At 35.0% G+C, this 24,632-nt stretch overlaps 1 protein-coding gene and 1 long non-coding RNA gene across 3 annotated transcripts; one reads left to right on the top strand and one right to left on the bottom strand.

The window, feature by feature from the left end:
• Positions 1 to 1,471: 1,471 nt before the first annotated feature.
• LOC123535182 (vacuolar protein sorting-associated protein 37C-like) lies at positions 1,472 to 21,352 on the bottom strand. Of its 2 annotated transcripts, XM_045317743.2 has the most exons (6): positions 21,213 to 21,352; positions 15,455 to 15,673; positions 15,069 to 15,098; positions 10,099 to 10,270; positions 8,715 to 8,797; positions 1,472 to 5,742 (listed from the first exon to the last, which is right to left on the bottom strand). In XM_045317743.2, exons 2-6 carry the CDS (start codon positions 15,629 to 15,631, stop codon positions 5,416 to 5,418), a joined length of 789 nt encoding a protein of 262 aa, XP_045173678.1. In that variant the 5' UTR covers positions 15,632 to 15,673; positions 21,213 to 21,352; the 3' UTR covers positions 1,472 to 5,415. The 2 variants fall into 2 exon arrangements, with proteins under 2 accessions (XP_045173678.1, XP_045173679.1); XM_045317744.2 differs by lacking the exon at positions 15,069 to 15,098.
• Positions 21,353 to 21,514: 162 nt separating this feature from the next.
• On the top strand, positions 21,515 to 23,091 carry LOC123535183 (uncharacterized). The gene is made up of 2 exons (XR_006683160.2): positions 21,515 to 21,725; positions 22,678 to 23,091. It is a non-coding gene; the product is annotated as an uncharacterized LOC123535183 (long non-coding RNA).
• Positions 23,092 to 24,632: the final 1,541 nt, after the last annotated feature.

Genomic DNA, 24,632 nt, shown 5'->3' with positions numbered 1-24,632 from the left:
ATGATCAGAAACAGCCTATCAGATGCTGAAGTTGTGTGACCAGTGGCCAAATCATAGCATTGTTAACCCTTACCCTGCTACACTTATATGATATACTTTGAAATTATTGCCCAAAGAACCTCTGGGATAGCTTCGTTAGGATAAATATGTTTGATAGTCTGAACATATTATATTAATTGAGTAATTATATTTTTAAGCTGATCATGATTTTGTTGTCATTTTTACAAGATTGTTGACTATTAAAATGATTAATTCATTTTTGCTGTAGTTTGTTTGCTTTCGTTCAGATTTCATGTTCTGTTGAACACATAATATGTGTACAGAGGTTTTGTCCATCAGGCATGAATCTGATGGTTCCCATCAGTAAAATACAAGGGGCCAAAAGCCAGTTTGTTGTCGGATTAATATGAGCTTACCTATTGGCCCACCTGTACATGAACTTGACCCGAGCACAAAGTGCACATGGTGAGCTTTTGGATTATAGGATGCCGGTCATTCTCATTTCACAGAAATAATCTTTGGATGAACTTCAACTTTTTTTTTTGTCAAAAACATGGTCACCAGGAGTGTGAGCTAGATAGATAGATAGATTTATTTCGGTAAGGAGTGCACATACATGGACAATTAAAAACAACATGTATAGTAATTACAACATAATAACATAATGCATACATGAAATTAAAAATAGCCAGGACAGGCAAACAGTCACCAAGGATTACACAAAAAAGAGAAAACTCTTATTTCCATTGTGGTCCTTTGTGTTGGTGGCATGACATAGCTAGTTTTCTCAGTATGGCTATATGGAAACTTCAGAAATATCTTCTGAAACTGCTTGCCTGATTTAATAATAATAATTTCATATTAACTGGGTTTGATAACTTTTTACCAAATTCTTTCAGATCATTCTTCTACATGATAGTACATTCAAAACATGGCTACTAAAGTGACAGGTTTTCTTTATATGGTTCTAGTGAAAACTACTCATTTTGTTCCCAGCAAATAACCAACAACTTCCACACATGTATCAGTTGAAAAACAAATAACACCAGACATTGTCAGGTACTTAGCTCTTATGAGTACTCAAGAGATATTTATACATTTGTAAGAAGTTTGTAGGTCATAACAAAGTTGTTCCTGTACTATGCTCAAGTATGTTTACTGACTTCTAACAAAAGGTCACTTAAAGGCGTTCGCTAGTTTCTGTATACTAGTATGAGATGGGCGAAATATTTACCAATAACAGAATTTCTTCAAACTTTGGATATTGAAGGACAATTCTCTAAGAAACAAAGATATGCAATCAAGGTCATACGTCATCAGTACTGAAAAAGAGTTAACTGCCCTTGAAAACAGCAGAATAATGGAAATTTATTGAACCTTGATGATCATAGTCGGTGCCACTTACACACCGTGCACTACACACTAGTGCCACCTTTTATGTTAGCTGACATAGAAAACTAGAACTAGAAAATCTGATATTTCATCATTTATTGAGTAAAACTCTTTGTTACAAACAAAAATGTCACATAAACATAAATGATTAAATAGAATTAACTAAAATATTGAAGAGTAACAGTTCACTGAAAATTGTTTTCTACTTTTGCAAAACAAAAGTAATCTGGCGTTAAGAAAATGTAAAATTATGCTTGAAGATGATTCCAAACATGAACACCCAACTGGCAATCGTGACTAAATGTTATTTTGTTAATAAAATGAAACTGAAAGCTCACCCGTTTCATGTCGACCCCCCCAAGTCCATTTACAGTAGGAGTAATAAGATATCTCAATCATCTTCCAAAAAGAAATGTCACAACAGCGTCACAATTGTAATGTAAAATAAATATAAAATTTATATGCATACCAAGGGCAAAAAGAAAACTCATAGTCACTGAACATAAAGTTTACATAGGATATATCTATCAAACTCTAATATTGTGTGTCCAATGGTTAATAAGATTCTAAACATTGAATTTAATGGGCAGGGCAAGTGGTACTTCAGGAAAGGTGGAATGGGGGTGGGGTAGGCTGGTGGTTAAAAATAATTTGGTGTAGCATTAGGAATTTTGTAGATATGAAGTATACAACTCCAATTCTTCAGTGTGGTTCTGAAGTTAGGTTTTCTGTAAGAAAAACTGGCTTGTATAACTATTATAGATTTATTTCCAGTTAAAGGCAGAAAACTTGCTTCTTATTTTGTACCAAAAAATTAACTGGTATATTTATAGCGAGTGGATGAAATGATGCAGGAAGCTATATGGGCAAAGATGCATTGTTTTACATTAATGGATTTTAGGTCCCCCATCAGAATTAAGGTAATAAAATTATGGCAACTTTTCCAGCTTTTATTGAAAGAAGGGCCCTAGGTTCCCCTAAGGACATTATTTCATGCATGGGCGGGTACCGTCGAAGAACCACTGACCTTCCATATGCTCGCTGGGTCACTATTTCCACAGATGAAAGAATTCTACACCTAAAACTAGGTTTCAAAAGGGGCAAGTGATTTGAAGTTGGTAGGCTTAACCACTGGCCAGGCAGAAGAAGGGGAAGATGATATATGAGGTGGGTGAGGTAATACGTGTGACGATATTGAGCATTTAAAAAAACACTACAGTATTATCACTAATGACGTAAAAGGTTTCATCTTTAAAGAACTGGTATGAATGACTACTAAATTAATCTGAGATTATCTACCAATAAAATGCAAATTCTTGGTATGCAATGCATTCTTGTTAATCCCACTGGCAAAAAATCTCTTCTTTCTGTTACCATAAAAACTTTATCAGTGGCACATCTGGTCACTGTCACAGAACTGATTTACAATTCACGCTAAATTTGTGAAATTTATGTTATAAGGTAATTATCTGGGCATAAATAAAATTTCTAGTGTTTTTAATGGCATGTATATACCAAAGCAAGTAAGAGGGGTGTAAACTAGTTTGTTAACAAGTGTTAAGCAAAAACATATCTGTTAGAAGGCAAGAGTGGAAGACAATGAAATTTACACTGACATAAATTGTAAGAAAACTATAAACTATATAATTTTTCAGAAAGTCCAGTTATAAACCAAGATCTTGGACGATCAGTTGTAGATTGTCTGTAATTTGTAACCATTTAATCAAGTTACATTATGTTTACAATATATCTTCTTGGTGACATCATCTTTAGTACTTTACACCATTCAAATTAATTTTCTACCTTACAATACATGACAAAACTTATATATCACAATCTCTAAGCATATTTCATGTCAAATGTCTTTCAACGTAGGTATGCTAAAAGAATCTGCATCAACTACAAAATTTCCTTAATTCAAAAAAATCTGTATTTTTCAGCATAACCTACAAAATGTTACTTTAAACAAATCATTTTTTTAGCATAACCTACAAAATTTCATCATTTTAAAATATATTTTTTCAGCAAAACTAACAAAATTTCCTCAATTTTAAATATTTTTTTTCAGCATAACCCAAAAAATTTCCTTTTTTTAAAAATATATTTATCAGCATATCCTGCAAAATCTAACTTAAGCGTAACCTAAAAATTTCCCAAAAGGTACTTATAAACAAATATGTTTATCAGCATAACCTACGAAATGTAACTTAAAAAAAAAACAACATAATCTAAAACAAAAAATTCTGTAAGTTACTAGTAAATAAATATATTTATAAATACTAGAGCTGCTTTTGAGAAAAGCGCTTGTCTCCCACAACTGCCTAATCATCTAAATGGTAAGTCAGTCCTTGTATACAGTTTACTTACTATAAATATACCTTTGAAGTGTAAACGGCTGATTTTGGGTAATTCAAGGGCCATAATTCCTAAGTGCCTCGACCGATTTGGCTAGTTATCAAACTTAGCCAAGGACTTGTCGTCAAACACATTTTGTAAGTCTCTTGAAGATCGGATGAGAAATGTTCGACTTGGAGCACTGACAAGAACTAAAGGGCCGATTTTCGGTAATTCAAGGGCCATAATTCCTGGGGTGATAAGTGCCTGGGGAGATTTCACTAGTTATCGAACTTTGTCGAGGTCTTATGGTCAACCACATTTTGTTCAAGTTTGGAGAATGTTTGATTTAGAGTGTGGACAAGATTTGTGACAGACACACACACACAGAGACAGGACTAAGTCAATATGTCTCACACACCACTGTGTGATGGGAGACATAATAACCTACAAAATGTTATTTCAAAAAATAAATTAATCAGCACAACAAAAAAAATTTCCTGACTTTAAACAATTATGTTTATAAGTAGAACCTACAAAATATCCTTGACTTATATAGATATATACTTATTTCTTGGTTTAAACAAGTATTTTCCTCAGCATAACCTGAAAATCTCCTTAATTCAAACAGATGTAATTAAAAACACAAACAGGGGAATTCATCTACTGCATACTTAACAAAAGTGATTTTAAACAAATGGTGTGACACAATTATTTACTGTCTTTCTTATAAAATAATGTCTGAACTAGGAACCAGTATCTTAAAGTTGTAAAACTTCTCTCTCACAGGATGTGACATCATGTTTTTTCGAAAAGTTCTTCAAGCTTCTTTTTTTGTTTTGGTTTGGTGGGCAATTAATACTAAAGATGAATGATAGAAGGTTTAATTTTTACCCTGCTAAATTTCTAGAATGGACTAATCTATCTGAGCAGTACCATTCATTATTTAAAAGGGTGTTCACTAAAAAATTTACTGACTGAATACTGAACAGTGCAGTTTAGCCTGCTGCTGGCAAGTGATTCTTTGCAACAAACGCAGGCCAAGATGACCCTGCACAGATGTGCAGGCAGGCTCATCTTGGTCTGCGTTTGTTGCAAAGAATCACTTGCCAGCAGCAGGCTAAAGGTTAAACTTCTTAAAGAAAAGGGTATCTCTCTGGATGTTATACTGTGAAATTGTATAATTTCACTTGCATCAAAGTTCCTGGTATAGGATATGTGTTTCTCATGGCGCTTAAATCTGTGATTTTCAATGAAATATACAAGAATTGTTCTGTTCTAAGTTTGATGGAATTTAACCAATGGATTGACACAACCATGAAAGTGAAGCTCCATGTTCAAATCTTTGGCTACTCCCAGCTGGACAAGTCTCTTGCCTCTGTCTACCTAACTGTAAATGGCTACCAGCATGTGTACCAGCTGTGAATAGAGATGAGGTATTATTGGTTTTACTTGTTCTTGATGGTCACCTGAAAGCTCTGCAGAGCTTATACGAACTGTTTCAAAACAAGATGGTAAATGAAATTTACCTTTACCTAAACCTTAACAGCCAAATCTTAATATTTCAGACTGGCCGTGCAAATGTTACAACAAAACAAGAGAAAAGTTGAACAACCAAGAAACTGGAGCTTTGTTCAATAATCACAATGAGCTACTAGTCTATATCATACACTACGCACTATTGTTCTCTCATCTTTGATAATACGATGCCATCGGCATACCACTCCCTCCGTATGGTCCCCCGGGGGCTGGGTATGGAGGCCTGTTACTCATTCCGTAACCAGCACCACCATATGCAGGAGGAGCCACATTGCTTGTATGTGGCTTATTATAAGTGTCATGTGAAGAAGTGTTTGTAGGGTAGGGAGCAGAATTTGTACTTCCAAACTGTCTGAATAATTCACCAACTTTCTCTAGCTTTGCCTTCTTTGTAAACGCTTCACTTCTTTTTGGTATATATTTCGATAAAAAACTGTCAATATCCATCTTGCCATCCAAGAAATTCTCAGCTATTTCCTGTAAACATATACACAAACACAGGTTAATAAAGAACGTGCACGAAATTTTGTTATCAGGGCTAAAACGGTTATCACGTGAGGATGTGATTGTGAGGTTTTCAACTTTTGACGGTTAAGTTTCATGCATGGACACAACCACGAAAATTAGTCCCCCATGAAAATTAATGATTTCACGGTACATTGTTTTTTGTAACTTCTTTGTGTGATGGACTGACTGACAGATAGGAGAGCAACCGTAAGTCCTCTCTGATGAAACACTAGTAGTGGACTTAAAAACAGACTGACATAACTAGTCCTATAATATTATATAGACACCAATTTCAAGTTCAAAGTTCAGCCATGTTTGTTACATTTGCAGAGTCTGGATGTGCATTTAAGAGCCCTGCAGACTTCAAAACTCTGGTTTAGAGGAATACATCGAATCTACTAAACCATATGTATCTTTTTACAGGTATCAAATTAACGAGCGTGAATTAATACAAAAACAAGAGCTGTCGGAGGACAGCAACGCTCGACTATTCAACACCCTTGTCAATTGAATGATAACAAAAGTCGAAAAAGGGGCATAATTTAGTAAAAATGCAAAACAGGGTTATGGAACCTGCATAGTGCTTCTCAGCTCATGACAGTGGACAAGTGTGTGAAGTTTCAATCCATTCCCATTAGTGGGTACTGAGATAACAGCTTACATTAAGAATTTAACCAAAAACTGCAAAGTCGAAAAAGGGGCATAATTTTGAAAAAAAAAAAGTAGAATTATGGGACCTGCTTTGTGCATGTCAGATCATGACAGTGAACATGTGTGTGAAGTTTCAATCCATTCCCATTAGTGAGTACTGAGATACCAGCTTACATACAAAACCTTAACCAAAAATTTCTAAGTTGAAAAAGGGGCATAATTTTGTAAAAAAGCAAAATAGAGTTATGGAACATGTGCAATGTAAGTCAATTTATCACAGTAAATAAGTGTGTGAAGTTTCAATCCATTCCCACAAGTGGTTACTGAGATACCAGCTTACATACAAAACCGTAACCAAAAATTTCTAAGTTGAAAAAGGAGCATAATTTTGTAAAAAAGCAAAATAGAGTTATGGAACATGTGCAATGTAAGTCAATTTATCACATTGAATAAATGTGTGAAGTTTCAATCCATTCACACAAGTGGTTACTGAGATACCAGCTTACATACAAAACCGTAACTAAAAATTTCTAAGTTGAAAAAGGGCATAATTTTGTAAAAAAAACAAAATAGAGTTATGAAACCTGTGCAATGTAAGTCAATTTATCACAGTTAATAAGTGTGTGAAGTTTCAATCCATTCCCACAAGTGGTTACTGAGATACCAGCTTACATACAAAACCGTAACCAAAAATTTCTAAGTCAAAAAAGGGACATAATTTTGTAAACAAGAGGACCATGATGGTCCTGAATCGCTCACCTATCCCCAAATGACCCAGTGTTCAACTGAGTATGACGTCGTTATTTCTATTATTTGACATAGTGACCTAGTTTTTGAGCACGTGTGACCTAGATATCATCAAGATGAAAAATTCTGACCAATTTTCATGAAGATCCATTGAAAAATATGGCCTCTAGAGAGGTCACAAGGTTTTTCTATTATTTGACCTAATGACCTAGTTTTTAAACCCACGTGACCCAGTTTCGAACTCGACCTAGATATCTTCAAGGTAAACATTCTGACCAATTTTCATGAAGATCCATTGAAAAATATCGCCTCTAGAGAGGTCACAAGGTTTTCCTATTTTTAGACCTACTGACCTAGTTTTTGACCGCACGTGACCCAGTTTCGAACCTGACCTAGAAATCATCAAGGTGAACATTCTGACCAATTTTCATGAAAATACATTAAGAAATATGGCCTCTAGAGAGGTCACAAGGTTTTTCTATTTTTAGATATACTGACCTAGTTTTTGACCCCACATGACCCAGTTTCGAACTTGACCTAGATATCATCAAGGTGAACATTCTGACCAATATTCATGAAGATCTCATGAAAAATATGGCATCTAGAAAGGTCACAAGGTTTTTCTATTTTTAGATCTACTGACCTAGTTTTTAACCCCACGTGACCCAATTTCGAACTTCACCTAGATATCATCAAGATGAACATTCTGACCAATTTTCATGAAGATCCATTGAGAAATAAGGTCTCTAGAGAGGTCACAAGGTTCTTCTATTTTTAGACCTAATGACCTAGTTTTTGACCCTACGTGACCCAGTTTCGAACTTGACCTAGATATCATCAAGATAAACATTCTGACCAATATTCATGAAGATCTCATGAAAAATATGGCCTCTAGAGAGGTCACAAGGTTTTTCTATTTTTAGACCTACTGACCTAGTTTTTGATCCCACGTGACCCAGTTTCGAACTTGACCTAGATATCATCAAGGTGAACATTCTGACCAATTTTCATGAAGATCTTTTGAAATATATGGCCTCTAGAGAGGTCACAAGGTTTTTCTATTTTTAGACCTACTGACCTAGTTTTTGATGGCACGTGACCCAGTTTCGAACTTGACCTAGATATCATCAAGATGAACATTCTGACCAACTTTCATAAAGATCCCATGAAAAATGTGACCTCTAGAGTGGTCACAAGCAAAAGTTTACAGACGCACGGACGGACGACGGACACCGCCGGGACAAAAGCTCACCTTGTCACTTTGTGACAGGTGAGCTAAAAAGCAAAATAGAGTTATGGAACATGTGCAATGTAGTCAATTTATCACAGTGAAGAAGTGTGTGAAGTTTCAATCCATTCCCACAAGTGGTTACTGAGATACCAGCTTACATAAAAAACATTAACCAAATCGGGACACGGATGCGGACGCACGGCGAGTCCAATAGCTCTACTATTCTATGAACAGTTGAGCTAAAAAATGCAATGGAAATGATAGCTAAATTAAATTGCAAAAGTGAAGGAAGAAAACATATAAATTATGTTACCTCTGAATTGTCATCTGCATCAGCAGCCTCTGTTTGATAGATTGCTAATAATGTGTCATGTGGTTGACAGCCTGGTGCACTCTCTAAAAATTGTTATAAGCACAAATTATACACAGTCAATGAAATTAATCTGGCACAGATAATTTTGCAACAATTAGATCTTTCAGTATACATGTATATTCTTAGTCTATACAATACCAGAAAACTACACAATACATACAGGTATATAAATATTGTTGATGTACTTCAAAGGGATGGAACATTGTCTCACAGATTTGACAGAATTTTCAATATCAATCAAACAAGAACAAAGTTATGTTAAGTAAAAATCTAACTACGCTAGCAGTCATGTAGCTACCAGGGCAATTATTTTTGAAACAGCATACAATTTACATTTGATGACATAGAGATTTTCTATTGAAGATGTTCTTAAAACAAATATTCAATACATTCTTTATAATTCTATAAAATGACTGCCCCATAACAATCTGCTACTTCTGAAACTTAAACTGTCATTTCAATTTCAGTGATTAAATAATTAAGAAATTGGGGTTACCAATATTATTCCTTTTGTAATTACTAATTAGGCACTCTGAAATATACCATAATAATGTGATTTTGTGGCATACTAATTGGAACAGATATGAGCCGTGCCATGAGAAAACCAACATAGTGGGTATGCGACCAGCATGGATCCAGACCAGCCTGCGCATCCGCGCAGTCTGGTCAGGCTCAATGCTGTTCGCTTTTAAAGCCAATTGGAATTGGAGAAACTGTTAGCGAACAGCATGGAGCCTGACCAGACTGCGCGGATGCGCAGGCTGGTCTGGATCCATGCTGGTCGCATACCCACTATGTTGGTTTTCCCATGGCATGGCTCATATGTAAATGAGATAATCATAGATTATTCTTCCTATTTTCAATGAAACAGTGAAAACATAAAATTGTCTACTAGAAAAACAAATTTCTTGTTAGGAAGTATGAACAGTCAATGAAACATATCCTACAGAAGCTCAATAGGGACATATTTGTACGTATTTTCATCTTATGGCCATGAGGTAATTACTTTTGGGGAAAAAGACAGTAGTACCAGTAATTGTCATGTGGTATTCTACTTGTACCCAAACGATCACTATCCTGTTTCCATGACTTAATTAATCTGAGGGAAGAAAAAAGTAATGTGCAGCTATGCCGATATTACCTAGTAGCTACAAGATTGTAACTTATTATTTCATTCCAATTTCATGCCCATGGCTAGTATCTCCTGCCAGGAGACAAAAAAATACAAACAAGTCCCCTTGAAGTTTCTGCAATATCCTGCAAATGGTGAAAACAAGGACAATTTATGTCCTCAGTGAAAAAAAAAATAAAACTACAAACATACCTAGTTTTGCAACATCTGTACACAATGCCATCTTCAATGCATTTACTTCTTCGTATGCAGTTGCAACATTTCGTTTCAGGTTTTCAAAATGAGGCTGCAAACTGATATTATACTCCGCCAAACTTTTATTCTTCACAATAATATTCTCTCTATCCTTCTGTATAACTTTTGTCTGAAAAGTTAAAAATAATCTGAAATCATTAAATATTCATGATGTCCTACTTTTTTGTTTTTGCGTTAGTCAAAAAAAAAAATCCCAACAAGGAAATGAAAATTGGACTGATAAATCATCAAGAAGTGTGACAAATGCCCCCGTAAGTTCCCTAACTTGTGACCTTGACCACAGAGATACAGACCCAAGTCTTGTAAGCCCATATCTCATATATTTAGTTACCCTTAAATTGTTTAAAAATTTATAGCTGAAACACTGGGTTTCTGAATTAACAATCTAACGTACAAGGTATACCTGTAGGACAGAGGAATACCAGGTAATAACTATAATTATACATGTACTAATAAAATGCTCTTCCTAGATAATAGTGACTTAACTCAACAAGAGTGTCATTGACCCTAAAGCGCTCACCTGTGTACAAGGCTTCAAGTGTGTTTGTATAAGTACAGAGTTATGTTTCTTCTATGGTAGCCTATATTATATACATGTCACACACATTTTTGAACATAGGGCAATAATTTGAATATTTATGGTAGACATTACAAATCTGATATCACACTGTAGCTGTAGCTATTATTGATTCAGAGAAGAAGCTTTTCAAAGTTTCTTATATATAAGCCTATAGTAAGTATATGTCAGACACGGGCATGGCCATTTTATTGACCTTAGGGCAATAATTTGGACAATTATGGTAGAGAGTCAAAAGTCAAACCCTTACATCACATGCCAAATATCAAAGCTCTAGAGAAAAGGATTTTTAAAGTATGATAGCTGAAAACCTAATTTTTAACCAAACAGACCCATATGTTCAATGAACCAGAACCATTTAACAACTTTGAAAGAGGGCTACCCAGAGATCATTTGTGTAAAGTTTCATCAAAATACATTTAGTAGTTTTGGAGGACTGTCTGATGTTGTTTAAAGAAATTGTTGATGAAAAGTGACCACGCCCTCTGGCGGCCATGTTTTTTGACGAATCAGAAAAATTTAACAATATTTGTAGAAGGTCACACAAGGACAATTTGCGTGAAATTATTTTAAAATCAGGCTAGCAGATTCACACAAGAAGATTTTTAAAGTTACAATTATATACATATTATAAGGGACAAATAACCATGCCCTCTGGCGGCCATGTTTTTTGACGAATCAAAATAATTTGAACATTCTTAGTAGAGGGTCACACAAGGACCATTTGTGTAAAATTATTCTAAAATCGGGCCAGCAGTTACACACAAGAAGATTTTTAAAGTTTCCACTATATACATAAGGAAAAATGACCAAGCTCTGGCAGCCATGTTTTTTGACGAATTGGAATATTTTGAACAATCTTGGTAGAGGGTCACACAAGGACCATTTGTGTAAAATTATTCTAAAATTGGGCCTGCAGTTTCACACAAGAAGGATTTTAAAGTTTCCACTATATCAGGCAAGCAAGGTGTATCTATGTGACACCAGAAGATAAAAAACTTTCCATTTAATTTGTCGTCTTAAATCTTAGAAATTCTTACTGACAACGAAGACCAATAGATTTAAGTAATAGATTACATTTGACGAACTGCCTATGCTTTTAACGTAAATCAACAGAGTGAAATGATATGAAATATTATCAGCTGATATCTGTCTTCCAGTGATAATCAAATTTGATTGTTGGAAGTAACACAGCTGAAGTTGAAGTCTCTGAAAAATGCAACAAACATTTTATGAGGGAAACAGAATGAGAATGTTTGAAAGTATGAATCATCAGTGGCATTTTAAATTTTTTTAGATGCCTCTTTGAACAAAAGAAAGGATTAGCTCAACATGGTAGGCATTATCTAAAGAATAGTACTAAATATCTACCATGAAAGATTCTCAGATTCAATTTGAAAGTAGTATGAAAAATGATGCCCGCAGACGCACTTGGACGAATGTCCTTTCGGTGCCAAGGCGCGCGCTAAAAGTGCCCTTTCTCTGAGGAAGCACCATGCCCCTTTTAGAGTCTGCAGGAAACACTAAGTCTTTGTTTCATCAGTAATACCAAGTCAGAAGTATTTACAGATAATAATTATATCTTAAACAAATATAAATAAGCACATACATTATGATGCTCATGCGGAACAAAAAACACACATTCCTGGTTTCTCATTTCTAAGCCGATTTTTATTATTCTTTCATGGCCTTAAATTATTTATGGTAAGAAGACCCAACTTAGAGAATGAACACTGTCACAATGTTACCACATGGACAGACCTGCTTTAACGAAACTAACAGCTAATGAAAAACATGATGACCCTGGATCACTCACCTGAGTAATATGAGCTACATGTTTCAAATGTCAAACTGATGCTAAAATATTAAGAAAGTAGGTCACATTCAAGTTTTAAAAGTAGCTCAGTAGGTCATATTCACGGTCACTGAAAGTCAGTTTTAAGATTGGTGTGCTAAACTGTGCATGTCATCCGAATTTCAAGGCTGTACAATGTATCTTAAACAAGAGCTGTCTCAATAGGATGACATATGCCCCCGATGGCACTTTGAATGAGTAGTTATGGCCGATGTTAGAGTTTAGGACCTTTGACCTACGGAGCTGGGTTTTGCGCGCGACACGTCCTCTTACTGTGCCACACATTCATGCGTAGTTATTTTAAAATCCATGCATGAATGACAAAGATATGGACCGGACACGCCCATCAATGCACTATCATGAAAAATGACCTTTAACGTCTAAGTGTGACCTTGACCTTTGAGCTACGGACCTGGGTCTTGCGCGCGACACGTCGTCTTACTGTGGTACACATTCATGCCAAGTTATTTGAAAATCCATCCATGGTTGACAAAGATATGGACCGGACACGCCCATCAATGCACTATCCTTTAATGTCTAAGTGTGACCTTGACCTTTGAGCTACGGACCTGGGTCTTGCGCGCGACACATCGTCTTACTGTGGTACACATTCATGCCAAGTTATTTGAAAATCCATCCATCGATGACAAAGATATGGACCGGACACGCCCATCAATGCACTATCCTTTAATGTCTAAGTGTGATCTTGACCTTTGAGCTACGGACCTGGGTCTTGCGTGCGACACGTTGTCTTACTGTGGTACACATTCATGCCAAGTTATTTGAAAATCCATCCATCGATGACAAAGATATGGACCGGACACGCCCATCAATGCACTATCCTTTAATGTCTAAGTGTGACCTTGACCTTTGAGCTACAGACCTGGGTCTTGCGCGCGACACGTCGTCTTACTGTGGTACACATTCATGCCAAGTTATTTGAAAATCCATCCATCGATGACAAAGATATGGACCGGACACGAAAATTGCGGACAGACTGACAGACCGACAGACTGACAGACCGACAGACGGACAGACGGTTCAAAAACTATATGCCTCCCTTCGGGGGCATAAAAACAAGGAAGTAGGGCAGTAGGTCACATTCCACATGACCAAGATTCAAACTTGACCTAAAGATCAAGGTTAACATTCTGACCAAGTTTCATTAAGATACGGTCATAAATGTGGCCTCTATAGAGTGTTAACTAGCTTTTCCTTTGATCTGACCTGGTGACCTAGTTTTTGACCCCATATAACCCAGATTTGAATTTGATCTAAAGATCATCAAGATCAACATTTTGACCAAGTTTGAAAGAGATATTATCATAAATGTGGCCTCTAGAGTGTTAACAAGCAACTCCTTTGATTTGACCTTGTGACCTAGTTTTTGACCCCACCTGACCCAGATTTAAATTTTACATTAAGATCATGAAGATTAACATTCTGGCCAAGTTTCATTAAGATATGGTCATAAATGCAACCTCTAGAGTGTAAGCTAGCTTTTCCTTTGATTTGATCTGGTGACCTAGTTTTTGACTCCACCTGTCCCAGATTTGAACTTGGCCTAAATATCATTAAGACTAACATTCTGACCAAGGTTCATTAAGATATGGTCATAAATGTGGCCTCTAGAGTGTTCACTAGCTTTTCCTTTGATTTGACCTGGTGACCTAGTTTTAGACCCCACACAACTCAGATTCAACACTAACCTAAAGATCATCAAAACAAACATTCTGACCAAGTTTCAGAAAGATATAGTTATAAATGTGGCCTCTAGAATGTTAACAGGCTTTTCTTTTGATTTGACCTGGTGACCTAGTTTTTGAACCTACATGACCCAGACTTGAATTTGTTTAAAGATCATCAAGACAAACATTCTGACTAAGTTTCAGGAAGATACAGTCTTAAATGTGGCCTCTAGACGTGTTAACTAGCTTTTCCTTTGATTTGACCTGGTGACCTAGTTTTTGATCCCACCTGACCCAAATTTAAACTTGACCTAAAAATCATTAAGATTAACATTCTGACCAAGTTTCATAGATATATTGTCATAAATGAGGCCTCTAGAGTGTTAACAAGCTTTTCTTTTGATTTGACCTGGTGACCTAGTTTTTGACCCTAAATGACCAAATATCGAACTCGTCCAAGATTTTATTGAGGTTAACATTCTGACTAAGTTTCATTAAGATTGGGTCAAAATTGTGACCTCTGGAGTGTTAACAGTCAAATTGTTGACGATGACGACGGATGGACGACGACGGACACATGGCGATCACAAAAGCTAAAAAGACCCTTTCATTATTTTAACAAAACTCAAACTATTCAGACAGGGTCAAAATCAAATCTAATTTACAACTTAAAAACTATATAGTTATTTTTTTAATAGCTCCTATGAACCTTATTTGCACATGTAAGACATACAGGCAGAAGATAAACATGTACATTCAGTTTATAAGTAATAGCTTCTTTTTTTACCTTTTCTGGGGGAACAGATCCAGTACCTGTCTAATTTGGAAGTTTTGAGTCACTTACATGGCAATTTGTTATTATATAAGCAGTCTTATTTTTTCTAAGTTCTGATTAATACAGTAATCATACGATGTCTTGTAGGATATATAATCTATATACTAATCAAACAGCAAAATGGTGAAATTATTAAAAAAAAAAAAAAAAAAAAGCAAATAATCACTGAATAAACATGATGACATCAATAAAGATATAATAGCTTGGCTATCATCATTTTACAGTGGCTGGAATTGGAATTTTTCAGTTGAAGTGGGAAAATTTGTAGCTCTGGCAATTGGGAATGCATCTTTTCACTGGGCCTGTCTAAAAAAGAAGCAAAAATGTAGACAAACTACCTGCTCTAAGTCAGCTATATGTGTGTCAACTTTCTCTGGATTATCAATGAACTCCTGTAGCTGTTCTTTTGTCATGTACTGTAACAGTGTAGTGGCGGCATTCTCATCCATCCTTAACTTTGGAGCTTCCAGACGCATGTTGCTTTCACTCTCGTGTCGATGAAACTCCCTGTACATACTTCATCAAACACAATATACCTTGTTATCAGCTGCTCTAAACTGAAAATGACATAACAGCTATATACATATTACTGATGTTGCAGTAACAGAACATATATCATTTTCTCTTTTTAACTTTTTAAGCTCTGAAATAAAATCTTTTTTATTTTTGCTTTGCTGGTCACAATGCATTCAAATCATCAGCATAACCATTGTATGGATAGCCTCGGCCAAATTAAAGATGTAAACAAGAGGGCCATGATGACCCTATATCGCTCACCTGAGTTACCAGTAAGTTGCTTGCTTGAACAAACTTCTTTGCTAAAGCTTCAAAAACAAGAAAGTAGGTCAGTAGGTCATATTCATGATTACTGAAAGTCAGTTTTCAGATTAGTGTGCAAAACTGTACATGTCATCCAAAGTTCAAGGTTGTATCTTAAAAAACAAGAAAGTAGGTCAGTAGGTCACAGTCAGGTGACCCTTATCAATTGGGGTCATCAGATAAATATAATCAAACAGTCTAGGAAATATGATCTGATAATTTTTGAAGTATTTTTTCCTAAATAACTCAATTTTTTTATATCAAGTGATCCATGGGGCGGGGCCTCTTTGCACCCCAGGGGCATAATTCCAACAGTCTTGTTAAAGATCAACTAGGCAATGATACATACAAAATATCAAAGGCATAGGCCTTGAACTTCCATTCAAGAAGATTTTTGAAGTTTTTTCCTATATAAGTCTATGTAAAACTTGGGACCCCCAGGACAGGGCCTCTTTCACCCCAGGGGCATAATTTGAACAATTTTGGTAGTAGACCACTAGGCAATGCAACATACCAAATATCAAAAGCATAGACCTTGCAGTTTCAGGGGAAAAGATTTTTAAAGTTTTTTCCTATATATGTCTATGTTAAGCTAGGGACCCCCGTGGCAGGGCTTCTTTTCACCCCAGGGGAATAATTTGAACAATCTTGGTAGGGGACCACAAGGCAATGCTACATACATGTACCAAATATCAAAAGCCTAGGTCTTGTGGTTTCAGACAAGGTTGTTTTCCTATACAAGTCTATATAAACCATGTGACCCCCATGGGCGGGGCCATATTTCATCCTAGGGGGATAATTGAACAATCTTTGTAGAGGCCCACTAGATGATTCTTCATAATTAATATCAAAGCCCTAGGCCTTACGGTTTTGGATTTTGGACAAGAAGATTTTCAAAGTTTTTCCCTATGTAAGTCTATATAAACCATGTGACCCCCGGGGCGGGGCCATATTTGACCCTAGGGGGATAATTTGAACAAGCTTGGTAGAGGCCCACTAGATGATGCTGCATACCAAATATCAAAGCCTTTCCTTTTGGTTGCTACAGGTAGGTCTAATACGGGGAGTAGAAACTCCGTATAAATCAATACATTTATCTGTATTATGCTGTCGTCCATACCTGTAAATATCGACCAGTCGTTAGCGATCGATATTTTGTTTTTGCCACTATCGATTATCGTGTAATTAGCATATTACCTCAAGTTAATCATGGAGCTATAACACTTATTGTTCAAAGAGTTTACCAGTCACATGTTAAGTGGCGATAATTAGATGATCAGAGATTGATCTAAAGGGATTCTGAAGCAAAAACAGCATGCGACTGCATGTGGTAATATGCTTAATTATTATGAATTAACTCGAGCTCACTTCCCTGAAGAAATATTTTACCATGTAACTTCAAACCTTTATCAAAGGACCGATTTTTGTTGGATTTGAATAAAAAAAAAATGGAAAATAACAGAAAGCTGACACTTTTCTTAATCTTGTAGAGCCATAATTATAATTATTGTTTATAATGTCAGATTTCTACATACAGAAACAAACATTCTTCTTGAACGTAGGGAATGTTTCAAACGAAATTGTTGTTTAAACTTCAAGAATTAGTTTAATAAATTTAATCTTAAAACTGATGTGTGAAAAATACAATGTATTTAAATAAAAATAACAATATTTTTTTTAAAAAGGCCGACAACGAAGTTACATTTAGTATTCCGAACTTTTAGATAAAACTGCAAAAAATCATCTAGGTTTAACACGCATTTAAATGGTGCAGAACAGAGCAATATCATTAACAAATATTTTCAGGCAACAGTTAACAGTTTTGACTTGCTATTTTCATTAAAATATGTCCTAATTTTTTTGTTCTAAATACTCTGAATCAACAAGGCAAATATCATGTAAAAAATGACATCTTTCTCTCTGGGTAAGACAAGTCTAGATTCAGCCACTTTCACAGGGCAAAAAGTAACATTAATGTAGATATTTTCCATTTAAAAACAGAGGCAGGCAATAATTTCATGGCAGAACTTTTGTTTTCAACAAAAAATTCAACAAATGCTTTCCCAGATTTTCACTGAAAGGACGAGTTAAACTGTAAGGCGTAAGTGTTTGAGTAATAGCAGAATAACCTACGGCATACGCTTCGATTGGACGACAGCATAAGATAAGATAAATGCCGGTTTCCAGTCCCCGTATCAGTTGTTCCAGGTTGCTACGGCAACTAGAGTTCTGTACAGAATTCAATTCTTTGAATAATTTTAGAGAAGACCATCCAAGGATCATCCCTGTGAAGTTTCATCAAAATTGGCTTGGTTGTTTAGGAGGAGATGTTGTTTAAAGGAAAATGTGGATGGACGCCGGACGGTGAGCGATCACAATAGCTCACTCAGCTAAAAACCAAGAATATCTGGAAAAAAGGAGTTCCCTGCTCCTACACAGTCCTAAACAGACTTCTCCAGAGGTAAGAATCAGAACTTCTAAAGGTATAAATCCATACCCCTATACATTTCATATTTATAAGTAAATAGGTGTTGGATGTTTTTTCTGTTCTAGAATGTCTACGGTTGTTTTTCTTTAGCAACATTATTGACCACAGGCACTGGCTTAGTGTATCTTTTTTTCTCAAAAATCCATTTTTCACACAAATGTACTGTTTATACCTTAGTCAAATGAAAAAAATAAATTGATGACCAAAAATCCGGTCACAGTATAATATACATTGACAAGGTGAACTATGCGAGCATAATGCTATGGGAAGTTACTGGGCATACTTGTAAAACATGCCAAAATCAGAGTTAATAAACTGGCAGCCATTACATGCATGATAAAACTTTTTAAACATTTAAAGGCTTCCCTAAATACAAGACTGACCCTAATGTCCCTATAAACTGTTTTGAAATTTACAGTACAAGTCCGCCAAACAAGTCTCTACGGACTAAATGCTTCAGTTATCCCAAATGATTTTAGCTTGCCAAAATAAATGATTCAAAATAATTTGACGGCCAGATTGACAGATTGTTTTATATTTGTGATGGGCAATCTACTATCTTGCTATCAAAACTTCAAAGGACCAGAATATTTGAGGAAAAATCACAGTACACAGTCATGTAAAATTATTGGTTTAATCGTTTGCGCATACAGTGCTTTAGGGTATAGCGGATAGCTAACTAATATTTCCTGCATTCTAATTCAAAGAAACAGAATTAAGTACTTTTTTTCCTGTATGTCAGACAGAAAACAGCTATTCAAAACATTCAGCATTTACATTCAACATTTAACAGAAATTCATGTGATTTTTCTCTCCATGCTATTTTTTACATACATGCTGGTTTATGGGTGTACAGGATAGCTTTGGTCATTTTTTCCATTATTAGTTTAAAATCCACACCTAAACAAACTTCCCAAGAATTTTTTACTATAAATCAGAATAATAATGTATTCTTTTTTCAAAAACATTCAGCTTCTTAAATTTCTATCAAATACTTTTCATTCACTGATGTTGTTTAGTCGAATTAATCCGATGCATACAGGTTGTTTTATTATATTGTGATGGTCAAACTGTTACGCCGTGGTGGCTGCAAATGTCAGAAATTAAAAAGCGGCTGCTCAGCCACAGTAGTCAGTGAATGTGTCACTTTATGTACCAGACACTTTATGTACCAGCACTTTATGTACCGCTTTGGACACCTTATGTACCACATATATATTATATAGTGGATGATTATTTTTGTTTTGATTTGACGAAAATGTTTTATTTTATGTTACTTGAAATGTTTTTTTACTAAATTTAAATGTTAATTGTCATAATTAATAAGGTAAAATTATAATATGCACATAGAAATGTTAACAACATTCTATGGACTTAAGCTGATTAAATCAAAGTTGTTTTCACAGGTAATTATCACATATTGACAGTGCTACACAATGAGATAAATTACTATATAATATGTAGGTAGTACACTAAGTGTCAAAGTGGTACATAAAGTGTCTGGTACATAAAGTGACTGGTACATAAGGTGTCGCACCCGTAGTCAGTAAGCTTGTCTGTTCTCATAGCAGTCATATCTCAGAACAAAATGAAGGATTCTTTATGACATAAAGTACAAATATTTTCAATTGAGTAAGTAACTCAGGAAGAGTTCACTATATATACAATTTATAGGCAAGAAAATAAAATAAGTATTGTTTTCCACAATAGACATATGAATAATGAGTACATTAATTATCAGAACTTCTTTCCACAAGAGGTTTACAATGAAAATGCTTCAATATTGAACATGGAATCCTAAAGCTTATTGAAACATTAAATATAAGCTTTTTAGGGCAGGTAATACTGATAATGTTTTGATATTATTACTTTTCTATGATGTTTTTTTTTCTGACTGTGTCACTGCTTTGTATGATATATAAGGGACACTTTAACTGTGTGTCCCTGGTGACTATATCATAAATGTCCAAAACTTTTATCTAAATCATTCAATATAAAAAATATCTCCTGCAAATTGGTTTGTAGCCATAAATATCATAATCATTAAACACCTGTGTGTTTAATCACAGGTGTTAATTTAATCAAAAGGTGTAAATCACACCTTTTGATAATTTAAGTGCTAAACTAAGGGAGTTCACATTTTTGTATCTGAGAATTTGCATCTGACTTGAACAAATTATGAACATTGATTAAAAAATCACGAGAACAGGAACTGGAGTAAAAAATAATTTTTGTTAATAATAGTCCAAATAATATAAATTGTACTCGAGAGTTGAATTTCGTTAATATTTTTTGACTTGTCAATATCCGCCTACCTCTAGGTAGACCAATGTAAATATCAAAATGTAAAATCAATCTACCCGAGGTCTCATTATTTAGACTAGTTAATATATATGGAAGCTTTTAACCATATTCATTGAAGCCATATCTCAAAATAAATGATGAAATTAAGGGATAAAAGTTTGACTCAACAAGAGCTATATTTTTCTTTGAATGTCCAAATTATTTCACTAAATACTTGCTGAAGTTCATTACAAATGTACACTTTATTTCAAAACAATCCAGATTTAATATCAGGTGAAATTGTTTAGAAAAAATTATTTAAAATTGGGTGAAACGTCTTGTTAAACTTGGGGGGGGGGGGGGGGGGAAACGTCTTGGAGAATGTCTTGTGGGGGGGGGGGGAATGTCTTAAGGGGAACTGTCTTGGGTCGGAAACGTCCTGTATTCGTTAGTGTTAGGCTTAGCACTTAGCCAGCAGAGTCGTACGTGCCCATACAGTACATTACCTGAGTTTACAAATTTTCCAGGAAAAGATATTACTTTTTTCATAAATAAACAGTAATCAATTACGTTACAATATCAAAATAAACTTTAATATTTTGAAATAACTAATTCCTAATTTTTCTGAAACAGGAAGTAATCATCATCAAAACAAATAATGTATTTACGAAATCAAATTTTGGAGTCATATCGTTGTAATCACAATACAGTGTTTGGCTATGTTTATTTTTTTTTTTCTGATGTTCATCGTCAAAGTTTTAATAGTTTATATCATTTCTATGTGTGTAATTCATATAAATTTTCATGAATAAATTATATAAAAAGTCGATTTTACGGAATGATTTTTTTGCGGTCGCGACGTCGTTCATATGGTAACCGCGACGTCACTGTTGTAAGACAATCAGGGGTTTACTGAAGCAGCCACTTTTGCACGAAAATATATCGAAAATTCAGATTTCAGGTCGGATTAATCAGAAGGTGTATTGACAACTCCGTGTACGAAATATGGGAAATACAAGGTAGAAATTAATAGATCTACTAGATGTTTCTATTTTGTTATAGATCTATATAGCTGTTCTGTTCGGTTACGTAGGAGGACCACTTCTGGTAAAACCCTGTTCTATGAATCTATCTATAATTCTATCGAAAATTTATCCAAAAATTAAAATAAAACATATTTGCGTTAATTCGCAGTTGATCCCAAATTGTTCGTTGCCATCGCATGCAGTAGTTTACATGTAATTTCAAGTAAGTCAATTAAGTTTCATTATCGAAGTTTAGTGACTTCGACTTTCGAGATATGGGGTTCAAGAATAAAACTTTCGATGGTTCAAAACGAGACACCGTATTAACCGGCCTTTGAAACAGAATGTGTCGTATACATTCAATGTCAATACTATAAAATAATTCGGTATAAAATCACGGTTGTTTTTTTTTTTGTTTTTTTTTTTTTTTTTTTTTTTTTTTTTTTTGTTATTCCCACATTCCGGTCGGTCTTAAAGCTCTAGGTTTTAGTTACCATCCTCTATCCTAGTGTTGATATGAGTGTCTGATCTATGTAATCCGTACCAGGGTTTTTGGAAAAATGCGGGTTTATATTTAACAAACGTTGTTACATAAAAGGTGGATCAAACAGTACATAGGGCTGCTTCGAAAAAAAAAAATGTACGGAGAACGCCCCTTCACTTCCTGTTTCCAAGTGCTGTAGATTTCACTTCATAGCATTTTTCATGTTATATTTTGCACACAGTTTAACGAGTTTCATTGTATCTAAGTGATAAAACTTCGATTTTAAAAACGATCATTAAATACTAAAATACTAAAGAGAAAAACAAGTTTAGCAAAGTTGCTGCTATATATTTAAACAGACAAAAATTAAATGTTTCATATCAGAACTCATTCGTTTCAAGCTGACAAGTATACGATACTGAACCTATCGTAAAAATTAGATATTTTAACTCTTAATTGCAGACAAAACGCCAGACGACTTGGCACAGTGAGACGACGACTTAGACGAGTAACATGGAAGCTGGTCGGTGCATCCGTTTATTACGGGTTGATGCTTACCTTGGGAATGTACAAAGCAAAGTGGCTGTTATGTTGGCTGTGTAGAACCTACCTTACGACCATCAATGCATCGGAATTTTTAATCTTGTTTGGACTCTTTTCATTCCTTTTTATGTTGCTGAACTGTCTCGTGGTAAAACTATCAACAGTGCTGATGTACCCGAAATATTACTTCCGGAAATCGCGATCCATTCTCTATCCAAATTACAGGGATCCAAAATACACCCGATCTGGCTTAATCTATGGTTATATGTAATTTATTCTACCTTTTATTCAATTAAATAGTTACATTTTCAATAAAATTAAAAAAAGTCATAATTGGTCTTGTTCTGTTTTATAGCATACAAAGTGTGTTGTTTTCTTCTTTTCCTATTTATTTTGCCTGGAGAAGGGTCTCAAAAAGGTCCTAAATACATTGTATTAGTTTTGTATGGTTACTTTGCATATATTTTAAACGCCGTATGCGGAGTAATACATTTACTAGAAATACCGTTTCTAGTATCTTAATTCACGTATTTGAATTCTTTCAATATTTATTAATCTTATGAACCAATTTAAGATAAATAATTCATTATAAAAATGTTTGTCATAAAGACATTGGTGACGGTTCCGTTTCAGTTTCAAAAACAGGAAAGAGAGAAAGATAATTTGTTGGGCCATAATCCTAATTTGATTTGAACGAGATGCATTTTTTACAGAAAAAGCATGATGGACCATGAGGCTACTGAATTGATACTTAATATTTGGCATTAACGCAAATCAATGCTATTGTAAAGAGGACTAATAGAAATTAAAAAAGTAAAAATACAGAGGAGAAATCTGTTCTACACAATTTGGTATACATATCTTGATAAGCAATGGTCTTTGATACAAACAATTTCAAAGTGAAACCCCACTATAGGGGGATGGTAAGTACCACATCCATGTAAAAATTCATTTTGTTATTTCATACTTCATAGGCGGCTGCTTTTCAAAATATAGGTACCAATTATTTTTCAGAAAGGTAGAAGAAATTGCTGTATGAGAAAATATACAGTGAGACCAGTCTATCGTCTAAATATTGTACCACGAACCTTTTATACTCCACCAAATAGCGTGAACATATTTCAAGCAGTTCAAAACTACATCCGGGGAAAATAGACAATGTTCACTGAATACTCCATGCTTTGCTGCTACCATTTTCAATTATCTTACTTATCAATCCGTATTTTTTCTCCTGTCTATATCTCATTTTAACTTATTTTGAACTCACCTACGAAATCAGAAATAGCAAAACTCTGAGTCAATTTAAAAAAAAAATCCTTCAACTGTATCTTTTAAATCTTTTAAATGAAACTATGTAAACAATCTCGCTTTTATTCAGTTAATCTACTCTAGGTCCCGAATCAAACTAAATTTTTATGTTTTCCATGCTTGCTGGTACAGCCACTGTGTAGTACTTCTTATTTTTAATGGTAAGTGATGACACCATTAACTAGGGGGCTTGAACCTCTATATATGCAGCCCGTCTGGGTTTTCCATGTAAGACTTTGAGCACTGGTATCCGGCAATACGGGTAAGATAGCCTCAGGGGGGAGGGTGCGGCCATGATTGTTTGTTTTCTTATTTCCTGATTTGTGCATTCTATTTCTCTGACCACCATTATCCATAATATCATTCATTTGTGCATACTGTTCATTCTTCCCATTCATGAGTTCTCAGACATTGAAGCCATTCTTATATACCTTTATAAAAATATGCATTATTCTCTACACATCTTCCTTTGATTGTTGTTTACTTAGTTGAGCCGCGCCATGGGAAAACCAACATAGTGGGTATGCGACCAGCATGGATCCAGACCAGCCTGCGCATCCGCGCAG

The sequence above is a fragment of the Mercenaria mercenaria genome, chromosome 12 (genome assembly GCF_021730395.1).
Source record: "Mercenaria mercenaria strain notata chromosome 12, MADL_Memer_1, whole genome shotgun sequence".
Taxonomy (NCBI): Eukaryota; Metazoa; Mollusca; class Bivalvia; order Venerida; family Veneridae; genus Mercenaria; species Mercenaria mercenaria.
The sequence above is the reverse complement of the archived record's forward strand: the minus strand, read 5'-3'. Positions and strand labels throughout refer to the sequence as shown.